Raw genomic sequence first — 13,321 nt, forward strand, 5'->3', positions numbered from 1 at the left:
AAATATGTCAAATATAATAAAATTTGAATATTTTGTAACTTCAAATTTATTATAATAATATTATTATTATGATATTTTTAATGTAGATGTTTATTATATTTAATTAATGTTTTATATTTTTATTGAATAATAATACGTAATAAATAATGAATTAATTATATATGGGAGTTATGGTTTTAATTTTTTTAATATTTTACTAAAAATTTATCAGTTAATACGTGATATCATTAGAAGAAGAAACATAACTTAAATCCAATGTACAAAAAATTGGTATCAACTATATAAATAAGAATAAGAATAGATAGATGATTTAGACGCCCATGTCCACCTAAATTATGGTTGCTTCTAATGAAATTATAAAGTAGTCTCATCCAAGTTAAATCATGGCATTCAAGCACGATTTATGTCTTTAATCCTAATAAAACATTGCTCTGCAACACAATTTACATAGATTTACATAAATTTTTTAAAAAAAATCTATTTAAGATAATTGAGTAATATTAGGGTCAGATTATTTTATTTGTATAATTTACTCTGAAATTCATTTAAATTTAAAACAAAAAGCTGAATAAGTCCTTGAACTAGAAATGAGAGGAATAAGGGTGTAAAAAGGTGCTGTCTGCTAGTACTTGTGTGTATGTGCATGGTGTCTACAATAGATGACCCTCCTCTTTCTCAGTTTTATTCATGAAAACCATTTTTAATTTTGAAGAAATAACCCAAAAATCAACAACAAAATGTAAAGAATACATATAGGCTGAGGAAATAACACGTGAACTTTATTGCTGAAATTAAAACACACCTCCAGTTTTAAAACAATACAAACTTCATGTATGTGAACATACATATCATCTTTATTCTAAAAAAAACATAAACACCTCCTGTAAAATTACAGGTACAATTTATTTATGACAATCCTTTCTGCAATTAAAAAGATCACACACATCTAGCTACTGTAATACAAGATTATTCCTTTCACACTTCCTGCAGAAACACAGGTAATTTATTCATGCACACTACACTCCGGCCGAAAAAGAAAATCCTTCCATTAGTAGTTCCCAGTTGCCACCATGGTGCTATCCAGTTACATTCTCATTGTATTCCGGGGGACACTGAGCCTCGACAAAGAAAATTTTGGAAATAATTATGTTAGTTTGGCTCAAAATGATTGGACATTAAGACAATTATGTTGAACATTTTCTAGTTCTATCTGTTATCACAAACATATAGAGTCCTTAGAAACATGATACTTCACTCTCAAGCACAAGTTGAAAGCTTTCCTTCCTTTATTTCTTATTGACCTCATATTATAACATGGACAAATCACAAGCTAAGTAGCACCGCAAACAGACACAAATAAAAGAACCCTAAGCATATTTTAGAGCTGAGGTGGCATCAAGTAGCGTTTTCAAATAAGTTTACAAAACTACAATAACCTTGATTCTTCGGTTAGTGTTCAAAAATAAAATTGTACCTATTATATTATGTCAAACTCGAGCCTTTCTATTTCACAAAATTAACTTGTTATATATGCTATATCTATGTACTTTCTTCATTTCCTTATTTTCGTAAAATTGAAGGGGAAAATAGCAGGAAAATTACCGTACTCACTGGCAATTCAAGTGTTCTACGCTGTTTCTTCTTGATTGTACTATTAGCACTTTGGGCCAGCGTGATGAATGAAAGCAACAATAAGCTTCTCTCAGTAGGCAACAAGTCCCTGAAACATTATTATCGTTTCACAAAAGGACTATTGTTAAATGGTGAAATGATACAAACTGTGTATTGCCTTCTCTTTTTCTCATTATAAAAAGTGTACACTTCTCTGATCTCTTTTCTTTTCTCTCTCTTTTTTTTTTCTTGTTTTATCCAAACAGACTTGCCTAGACATATAAGAATATTAATGAAATGAAAAATAACCATTTCTTTTCTTCTCTTTTGTTTTGGGGGTTAAAAAGCTTATCAATTTTTCTGGTTTGTTTACCTTCTAATAGTAAACCACTACAATTCGTTTAGTACGAGGGGTTGGGAAGAATGCACCATGTCTTAGGTACAAATTCCATTCAGTATATATAAAGTGATTCCAAACAGTTCATCACTACATACCAAATAAGAAAATGACCCAAGATATAATCAAAAGGAAAACGACCCAAGATGAGCACATTAAGTGCTTGTTTGGGCGCCATTAAGTTAACAAAAAAGATCTTTTTTTATTTTTTAGCCTGTTTGGTAAATTTCTAGTAGTAAAAGTAAAAACATTAGAAAAAAAAAACCTCTTTTTTGAGAAGCTACAATTTACATCTTTTTTTGAAATATCTTTTTTCTTTAAAGAAAGATATTTTTCACGTAATAAATAAACAAAAAAGTACTTTTATTTGGTTATACCCAAACATAATTGATAAATAAAAAGATCTTTTTGTATAAGATATCCAAACATAAAATTACTTTTATTTTTGTATAAGATATTTCGAAAAAGAATAACTTGAAAAAGATTTTTTCTTAGAATTAACTAATTCAGCACATCATTTGATATAAACACTCACATATAAGTCCAGGGGGAAGTAGTTGTGATAATGCTTGCTTTCTGAAACTGTTTCTGGACTGCGGCATTTAGATCACCATGCCAAGGGTCTTCATCTATTTTCCCTTGCATAAACTTGGGTAGCACGTCGCCATGAGAGAAAGTCTTCATCTTATTGCACTTAGTGATCGTGCACAATAAACTACTATATAGCCTCGGGAAATACAAAGTTGAATTCCCTGTGTAAAAGCTTTCAAGTTGTGGTAACTCGTTGAGAGACAAATACCAAGGTTAGTTAATAGTATCATATCTTCTGGTTTATCTCTCTCTTCATGAGCCACTACTGCCTCCAATAATTCACACTTGGTAATGGACAATTCTCGCAGTGCACCCAAACTTTTGGCAGTTGAAGATGTGAACAAATATTTCAATCCTGCGCAATTCTCTACCTTCAGCTCAGTGAGATAGAAGAAAGACACAGCAGATGATGCTGCCAAGTTTGTCAACAAGGTGCATTCCGAAACGTTCAACGTTTCTAGCATTTCAAGAAGGGGGGCCATCCAGGGGTTCTCAAACCCCATCGAATAGAGGTTGTGTAATTTGTTAATCTCCAAACATTTAAGCTGCGAGAGGATTTTGGAATAATCAATGTCAGGCCCTTTTGGACGGAATATATCTTTAAAGGCGCAATCTACCAGCTGAATCTCCGTTAATTTCGGTAGTGACACCTTTGAAAAGAAAACATCTGGAAATTCATCTGACTCATTATCATTGAAGCTATCCAGTCCCAAGTAATTTAAGTTTTGGAGGTCCACATGAAGTAGTCCTTTCTCAATCATTCTAACATCTTCCTTACTCAGCACTAGTTCCACAAAATTGGATGTAATAACCTAGGATGTGAAATCAATAATAAAGACAAGGTAATTGAGAATCTTCCTTTCTTTCTTAAGATATGAAATAAAACCAATGATCATATTATTGACTCTTTGTTTGTGGAGTTAGAAAAATAAGCAGACTGTATGATATGTCGGACTACTGTTATTAGATTATTGTTTAAACATATCATAATAAATAATTTAATGTGGTTTTTACTTTTTAGTAAAAAATTCAAGACACTAAATTTATGTTTTAACTACATTTATATTTATAGTATCTTTGAAATTAAAAGTATCCTTGGCAAAACATTGCAATAAATTGCTGTTAATTGTCTGAAAGTTGGGTTCAGTTACGTGACTTTCTAATCATAAAGGAAGAAACCCAAGAGGCCAAGATGTCTTCTGTGACAATAATATATGTGTAATTTGGAATTTGTTTATAATTTTCAAACATATTATATGTTAAAATAACATAAGCTAATTGTAATTATTCGAATTTACTTTTACCAATCTGATTTATAATAGGAAAATTTTAACAAAAATGCTATATGCACACAAAAATCAATGACCAAATCAGCCATCATACATTTGTATATAAATACATGTATTGTTTAAGTCATTTTCAATATTTATTTCGCATTTCAATATGTATTTTATACTGGTGGCTGATTTTTGGTGTACATGTAGAATGAAAGGAGGAGGCTATATATCTATTGTATTTGTATATAATGAAATGAGATTTCTTATTTAATGACCTTTATTTTATGTATCCAACCCAAAGATTTTTAATTAAAATGTATAATACTTGATACCTATCATTTTGACTAATTTCATACCTTTTGTGCAGAAGAAACAAAGCTGTGTTTGTCATCATCAGTTGCAAAACAATCTTCACCCCGTGGATCTGAATTCTGAATATCTGCTGGAAAAACTGTGAGCCTTGGACAACCAAAAACGTATAATCTTGTTAAGACAACGGACTGATCTAACAAACTGTACATTCCAGAACAAATGGATCTCAGCTCTGGCAAAGCCCATAGCACCAGCCAGGTCAATTTGGGGAATAACATACTAATCTCTTTATTATTTGCATCTTGGGGAATTGTAACAATCTCCTCTAACTCCCCACAGTTTCTCACATGTAAATGCTGTAGGTTGTCTCTGGGAACTGATGCTGGAAATAAACTTTTTATGCTTTTACATTCCTCAACAATGACTTTCTCCAGAGATGGAAAGCTGAGACTTGCTTTGGGATCATTGTTCCAAACATGAGTCAGAATTGGAAGCTCCTCCAAAATGATCTTCTTCACGGGAATCTTAACAATCTTGTTTGGATCATCGTGTTCTGGTGGTGTGTCTTTCACATCAAATATTGCCGCAACACGTTTACATTTCTTCACTGTCAGCCTTTCCAAATTACTCAGAAGAGGAAGCAAATGAGATGGGAGCACTGCATTTGTCAAAAAGTCACAACCTTCCACCTCCAAATATTTTAAGTAGTTAAAAGACCACTCAACTGGGATTCCTGATGCGCCAACCCATTTTCCTTGCATTTCAGGATAATCATTCAGAAATAAACGTGTCTGAAATAATTGAAGAAAAATATTAATATTATTGTCAGCTGATCGATAGAAAAGTATAATTGATCAACTACGACTAAGGTATTGTACAGTCAAAGTAATTCCATAATGGAAAGTGGAAACTGAAATAATGTTAGAATTTAAATTTAATTTATTCACCAAAACGAAAATTTTATATGATTTCTAAAAATATAAATCTTTAAATTATATGTAACAAATAATTATAAATTATGAAATCGGATCCGTTTTGTTGGTGCATAAATCAAGTCCTTTTGATCAATTTGCACTATAATACAACTAAGCACGTTATATATTATCTTTTTATTCACAATATTTATCACGTGAATATATTCAGAATTTTAATTACTATTTTAGCATCTTAAAAAAGTTGAAACATTTATACTAATTTAATCTTCAAAAGAAAAATTATTTCATTTGACAAATTATCCTAAATGAAACATGTTAAGCATGCACCGAGATATAATATTTGGCAAAAAATTAGTAAACAATAATGTACATCTTTGAAGTAAGGTAAATAATTATCCACGTCTCAGTTATTCCATGATTAAATTAGTGCCACACCTGATTTAAGAACTGGGCTCCTACTGCAAGGTTGAGTTCATGATAATGAGTTAGTTGGACCTCCGATTTGTCAGCTCCGCTGTGGAAAGAAACGCTGACTTTTTCTGAAGGATCTTCTTGTCTCAATTGTTGAGAGAAAATGATCATCTTGGGGCACTTCCATATCTTCGCCTGAGCCAGAGAGGGTAACTTTAAGGCAGCATTGCCTTGATAAAAGCATTCCAGGCATTCCAAATATTGAAGACTTATGCTTTTTAGCTGCTGAAAAATGATCTCTTCTGTGGCTGTTTCTTCACCTTGCTCTTTTCGCACTATGTCTTTCAATGATTTACAATCATAAACGTACAACTCCTCAAGGTGCGTTAAGCTTTTAGCTGCTGAGGATGTGAATAAACACTGTAATCCATGACATCCTGCCACATTCAATTTTTTCAAACTGGGGGGATATTGTTCTATTGTCCTCAAAAGTGGACATTGAAAAACACCGAATTTCTGGAGCTTTGACAAGTACTCTAACCCGCCAATGGAGCTTAGCTCAAGTAGGCTTTCTAGGCCCATGTAATCTAAGTGTTCAAGGAACTTGTGATTTTGAGAGGGGCACAATATCTTCCTGAGGCTTGTGGAATTCATAATGCCCATTCTCTCTAACTTGGGTGTCCGCCTCCCAATTATTTCACACTGCAAAGTAGAGTACTCATTATTCACATCATCATCAAAGGTTAACATTAGTCCCCTTAAATATTCAAGTTCAAGATCCTCGGACTGCTGTAACCATGACTTTAGCACCGAAGTGTCCTTCGATTTCATGCTCAAAGTTTTCACCTTGGAAATGCCCTGTTAAAGGCAAGAAAAAGAAGAAAAATAAAGGACATGCTTATTACTTGCCTCAGTTTGTGTTTAATTTGGATTTTAATAGATAGGAAATTAAGAGAATAATCACCTTTATATTTGAGAAAAGGCCTGGTCTAGTAATTGGAGAGCTATTTTCTTGTGGTGTCTGAAATAGTTCAAATTTGACGCAGTTGAACGGATACAAATAGTTTAACTCTGGACACTCCAAAGTGAACATTCCATCATAAAAGTGTTCGAGTTGCGGCAAGTTATACAATCTCAACCGTGTTAGATAAAGAAACACAAATTTTTTTGTTTCACCACCTCCAACTCTATCTTTCTCAACAATTTCTAGCAACTCATCACAAAAATGTACTTCAAGTTGCTCAAGCATCTTAAGATTTGTAGCTATGGCTACAGGAAACAAGGCTTTCAGTTTTCTACAAGACTTGACAAACACCTGCTGCAGATTTCGAAAGCGGCTGTCATTTTGTTTATCCTGTTGGGGCCACACGTGAGTCACATTTGGTAGCTCTTCCAAAGTGAGCTTCTCCAACTGGAATGTTCCCTTGATGTCATTCATTTCAAAAATGCATGTGATGTTTTTACAATTTCGCACTTCCAATTCTTTTAGGCTCTTCAAACATCGAAGAACAAACGATGGAATTGCAAATGATTCAAATTTACACCTTTCCAACGTCAAAGTCTTCAAACTGTAAAACCAACCTTTGTCAAGAGCTTTTTCAGTCTTCCAGCCTTCTTCAAGTACCGAATGCTCGGAAACACTTATTTTGTCCATACCTTCATAATATTTCTGCCAACATATTGCAAATAAAGTTATGATTCAAGCACATACCAAAACACAATCAACTTTCTATCCATAATATATGTATGTAAATAACTCTTAAATCGAGTGCAATAATCGAAAATGAAGCGTGATGAAAGTAACTCGATTTTACCTTATTCAAGCAAAAAAGAGAAAAGAAGCTGAATGAAGGACAATTTACCTGCTTGTCGTATATATGTTTTACTGTGGCTCGTAAATCACCATCCCAGCACAATCTCTTCTCTTCATCACGTACAACGTACACTTTCTGCATAATTGTTGGCATGGTTTTGATTTCTTTTTCAGAGAACTTTTCCATTGTGGGGCAAGCACTCACCACGAATTTCTCCAATAATGGAAACTCAAGAGAACAAATCTCGGAACTGCAGAAACTTTCAAGATTCTTCAAAGATACAAGTTCAAGAGCTTTCATTTGTTTAAAAACTATCTTATTATTAGTCCTGCTCTGTTCATTGACTTCTTTATCTTTATCTACTATTTGATCATCTGATACAATAATTTCCTTCAGAGATTCACAATTGGTTACCTTCATTGTGACGAGTTGACCCAAGCTTTTAGCTGTTGAAAGTGGCATTACATATTTCATGCATCTACAATCTACTACTTCCAAATTGGTCAAGAAATTGAAACGTATTCCCTCCTTTGAAGGCACTATAGTATCCAATTTAGGACAATTCTCTAAAAGCAATGACTCTATTCTTTGAAGAATTGCGTCATGTTCAAAGCCAATCTCCTTAAGACAAGACAAGTTGGTTAACCTCAAGGTTTTTAGCTTTGGAACAACTCCTATGTTTTCATTTCCATCGGAAGAGGACTTTTCTTGAGACTCCACCAACTTGTCAAAGAGACAATTGTCCAGCCATAGGCTCTTCAAATTAGGATTGCTGTGAAGGAAACGAAATAGAATCTCAGTGTCCTTTAACCGGGACAAGCGAAGAACTTCTAACTTGTCTCGTCGATAGCGAGTTGACGAACTTGTATGCTGTAACTCAATATGCATCGACCTCAACTTATTCATTACCTATATAGGAAATAAATATATAATTTTGATGGTTTTCCTTTACTATAAATTGAATTTGTTCTGATTTCAAATGTTTTGCAAGTAGTTAAACATGAATACTGTGGTGAGGTATATTAACATAAACGAGTCATAATTTCTTTTATAAGGTTTGGATCAACACATGACATCTAACATACAAGTTAATATAATTTCTTACTCATAAATGCTATGGGCACATAAAAAATCAATCACTAAATCAGTCACCATATATTTGAATATATAATTTAACTCATTTTCAATGTATTTTGTATTTCAACTGGCATTATATAAGAGTGGCTGATTTGGTGACGGAAATTTTTTGTAGTTATTTCTTATTGACCGAGATATTTACGTAAATTCAAATAAATTTTTTGAAAGGCTGCTTGATATTACCTTTTCATGAAAGAGTGGCGTTCCTTGGTCAGATGTTGCGGCTTGAGAGGACGGAAATGTTTCATGAAAGAGTTGGCTTTCTCTAAATAGTTCGAGCTTGCCACAAAGTTCAATAGACACCTCATCTAATCTTTCACACTGTAATTCACTTCCTGGACAGAAATTCTTGAAGTTTGGTAGCTTAGAAAATTTAATGGAGGTTAGCTCAGGAAACACCAAGGGAACAGGATTGCTTGTGCTGCTGCCGCCGTTGTCGCTGGTACCATTTTGCACTGCTACAATTTCCTTTAATTCGGAGCAATTAGATACAACTAAACATTTCAGATTTTCAAGCTGGTGTTTAGCAATGGAAAATGGAAATATATTTTGCAACTTGCCACAACCATGAACTGTTATGTTCTGCAGAGATTTCAGTTGAAGTGTCCCTTCTTGGTCTTGCTTGCATCTCACTATCTCTTCCAGTTCTCGTAGTGATTCCAAATGAACATCCCGCAATAAAGTTTCGTAGTGACGAGCATACCAGTTCTGATCGGCGATTAGGTCAAATATAGTTTTCATTGACTTGCAATCAGTAACTGTCAAGCTGCTTAGTCCTTGAAATATTCCCTCCATGTCATGAGTGAAAACACTCACCAATTGATTGCACTTTTCAATGACCAGTGTGTCCAATTTCTCAACCGCCACATTAAGATTCCATATCTTTCTCAAACTGCCCATCCTGCTCAGTTTTATATTCTTCAAATTTGGAAAAGTAGCATCCTGCATTGATTTACCGTAACAAGAAATAATCAAATTAACAGAAGAACACCCTTGAAATATTCCCTCCATGTCATGAGTGAAAACACTCACCAATTGATTGCACTTTTCAATGACCAGTGTGTCCAATTTCTCAACCGCCACATTAAGATTCCATATCTTTCTCAAACTGCCCATCCTGCTCAGTTTTATATTCTTCAAATTTGGAAAAGTAGCATCCTGCATTGATTTACCGTAACAAGAAATAATCAAATTAACAGAAGAACACTGCTAGATTGGACGAACTATAGACGAGCAAATCCACTGCGAAAAGAGGGTAACTTGATTAATTATTATAAAAAGGAGGTATGTTGATTTTGGTCACTCAAAATTGAACTTAATTTTTCAAAATGAGCATTTTACTTTAGAAATGTAACTTCGTTAACTTCAGAAAGGCTTTCATCTCACAACTATTAGTCCTGCACTCGTACCAATGAATATAGTGCTGATGTGGATGTCACTTTATGTTATATTAGTATTGGAAGTAAGTCGAGCTAATGCGAGCCAGGTCAAGCTCGAGCACAGAGCACTCACAAAAATTAAGCTCGGCTCATGATCAATCGAACCTATTTATAAAACTAAAAGCTCAAATTCAGCTTTTATCACGAACTCATGAGCCTGCTCAAATATAATTAATATAATTCATAATTCTATACTTTTTCATAAATAAATTATAACTTAGATATAGAAAACCTATCAATTATATGTGTTTAGAATTTTATATCATCTATCATAATTGTATAACTTCTATTTATAAAACTAAAAACTCAAATTCAGCTTTTATCACGAACTCATGAGCCGGCTCAAATATAATTAATATAATTCATAATTCTATACTTTTCCATAAATAAATTATAACTTAGATATAGAAAACCTATCAATTATATGTGTTTAGAATTTTATATCATCTATCATAATTATATATAAAAGTTATACGTATATGTAAAATTGGAGTAAAGTATTGTTTCAGTTTTTAGAATTTAAGATAAAAATAAAATAAATTTTATATCATCTATTATAATTATATATAAAAATTATACATATATGTAAAATTGGAGTCAAATACTATTTCAGTCTTTAGAATTTGGACTTTGGAGACTAAATCTTAAATCTTCATAATGGTCCCTCAAAATTCACAATTTTTATTATTTTAGTCCCCATATTCAAAATTCACACTTCATTATGTTGGTCCTCGAGATCCATTTCCAGTTTCCAGGCACCATGGCTAAATACTGAGCTAACTCTTACTTGTTACGTTAGACATATAATTAAGAGTAATTACCTAAATCAGTCCCTGAGGATTTCAGAATCGGACATTTTAGTCCCCAAGGAAAATTAATACACAGATTAATCCTCAACGTTTTACTCCGGCAGACAAATCAGTCCCCAGTTCATTTTCCGGCAGAGATTTTAAAAACGGACATTTTAGTCCCCAAGAAAAATTAATGTACAAATCAATCCCCAACGTTTCTCTCTGTTAGACATAATAATCCCCTATCCAAAAATTAAATAAAATAAAATAATTATTATTATTAATTGCACAATAATATTGTACTATATTTTTTGTATTTTTTGGACAAAAATAATAATAAATTTATTCATTAAATTCATATATATATATATATATATATATATATTCACTCAATAATAATAATAATAATAATAATAATAATAATAATAATAAAATACTAGAGAGATTTTTACAAGAAATTTAAAGTTAAAATCATTTGATATGTTTGTATTTAATACAATCAAAAGACGGCGTATGTAAAAAAAATATATATGTTTGTATTAAAAATATGTATTAAAAGAAAATATTTTAATTTGGATTAATATTAAATACATATTTTTTTAATACAAACATTTTTTAAAATATTACATCTTTTGATTATATTAAATATAAAAATATCAAATAGTTTAACCTTGAATTTCTTATAAAATAATCTCTAATAATTTTATTGATTATTATTATTATTAATTAAAATTATTTGATATTTTTGTATTTAATATAATTAAAAGATGTACTATTATTATTAACTACATAATAATTATTATACCATAATTTTTTGTATTTTTTAGATAAAAATAATGATTTATTCATTAGATTCTTATATATATATATATATATATATATATAGATATATATATATAATATATAGTCACTCAATAATAATATAATAATAATAAATAAAACTATTAGAGATTATTTTACAAGAAATTCAAGGTTAAAACTATTTGATATTTTTATATTTAATATAATCAAAAGATGTAATAATATTTTAAAAAAATGTTTGTATTAAAAAAATATGTATTTAATATTAATCCAAATTAAAATATTTTCTTTTAATACATATTTTTTAATACAAACATATATATATATTTTTTTTTTACCAAGGACATATTTTGATTATATTAAATACAAAAATATCAAATAGTTTTAACTTTAAATTTCTTGTAAAATAATCTCTATTATTATTATTATTATTATTATTATTGTTATTATTATTATTATTATTGACACTATATATATATAAGAATTTAATAAATAAATTTATCATTATTTTTGTCCAAAAAATACAAAAAATATAGTACAATATTATTGTGCAATTAATAATAATAATTATTTTATTTTATTTTATTTTTGGATAGGGGACTATTATGTCTAACAGAGAGAAACGTTGGGATTGATTTGTACATTAATTGTTTTTTGGGACTAAAATGTCCATTTTTAAAATCTCTGGGGACTGATCTGGGTAATTACACTGCCGAAAAATGAACTGGGGACTGATTTATCTGCCGGAGTAAAACCTTGGGGATTAATCTGTGTATTAATTTTCTTTGGGGACTAAAATGTCCGATTCTGAAATCCTCATGAACTGATTTGGGTAATTACTCTATAATTAAATAGCATCATTTCATTTTAACTCTTAAATAAAACAAAAAAAATATTGTTTAAAAAAATAAAAAGAGATATAATAATTTGCACATTATATAAACTCTTCTCATTTTTTGAGCCAAAACTAACGACTGTGTTTAGTCATATATCCAACATATTAAGTCAGAGCCAATTCAACACTTAGGTAGCGTTTGGTGGAGAGACAGAGACAGAAAGACTGAGACTGAGAGACAGGGATTGAAACAAATCTCAGTATTCTGTTTGGTGCAAAATGAGAGACAGGAATTGAAACAAAAATGAAACTCTAATTTAATTTGCACAAAGGATAAAATTGGAATTAATTAATTGAAATGAAAGTATTTAAGGTATAAAATGTTATTAAAGTTTCAGTCTCCATCTCTAAAAATTTCAGTCCCCTGTGTCCCTACTTTTTGGAGGTACTGAAATACTGAAATTTTGGAAACAGAGACAGACATTTTAGTACCAGTCTCTGAACTAACAAACACAATACTGAATCTCAGTCTCTCAGTCTCTGTCTGTCAGTACCTGCAAACAAACGCTACCTTATAGACCAGGACCAATATAGTGTCCAGAATCTCAGTATCAGTAAAAATCAAAATCATCTCTAAGGTTTCATTCTGGTTTAAAATCATCCTTTTGTTGCCAACTTCTTTTTGCGGACAAAATTACCTCTTATGTTCGTGAACCCTAGTTCGTGTTCAAAGGTATATTGGGGATGACGATTACTTGGTTTGTGGAGATTGGCACACCTTATTACTCGGCAATCCGCATCCTGCGAGGAGTCCGTCGTCATCGGTGGCGCGAGTCCAGATACTCCGCTTCCGTTCACCGTTCGACCGACGTCCTTCTCGTCATCGTCCTCCGTCTCCTCCTTCATGCTGGATGCTGATGCCGTGGAGTGTTTTGTGGGGTTGTGGAGGGAGAACGAGTTGGACTCGGAG

The 13,321-nt window shown here is 31.6% G+C and overlaps 1 protein-coding gene across 5 annotated transcripts; it reads right to left on the minus strand.

Annotated features, from left to right (window-relative positions):
* Positions 1–758: 758 nt before the first annotated feature.
* LOC130961997 (uncharacterized) lies at positions 759–9,470 on the minus strand. 5 transcript variants are annotated; one of them, XM_057888061.1, is made up of 9 exons: positions 9,052–9,141; positions 8,669–8,953; positions 7,397–8,257; positions 6,499–7,203; positions 5,559–6,392; positions 4,233–4,979; positions 2,544–3,411; positions 1,603–1,720; positions 759–1,112 (listed from the first exon to the last, which is right to left on the minus strand). In XM_057888061.1, the coding sequence occupies exons 1-7, from the start codon at positions 9,052–9,054 to the stop codon at positions 2,689–2,691; spliced, it is 4,158 nt and encodes a 1,385-aa protein (XP_057744044.1). In that variant the 5' UTR covers positions 9,055–9,141; the 3' UTR covers positions 759–1,112; positions 1,603–1,720; positions 2,544–2,688. The 5 variants fall into 5 exon arrangements, with proteins under 5 accessions (XP_057744044.1, XP_057744042.1, XP_057744043.1 ...); XM_057888059.1 differs by having other exon boundaries at positions 1,612–1,720; positions 8,669–9,470; XM_057888060.1 differs by having other exon boundaries at positions 759–1,118; positions 1,612–1,720; positions 8,669–9,470.
* Between the last annotated feature and the right edge of the window lie 3,851 nt (positions 9,471–13,321).

Source organism: Arachis stenosperma, chromosome 2 (genome assembly GCF_014773155.1).
Source record: "Arachis stenosperma cultivar V10309 chromosome 2, arast.V10309.gnm1.PFL2, whole genome shotgun sequence".
NCBI lineage: Eukaryota > Viridiplantae > Streptophyta > Magnoliopsida > Fabales > Fabaceae > Arachis > Arachis stenosperma.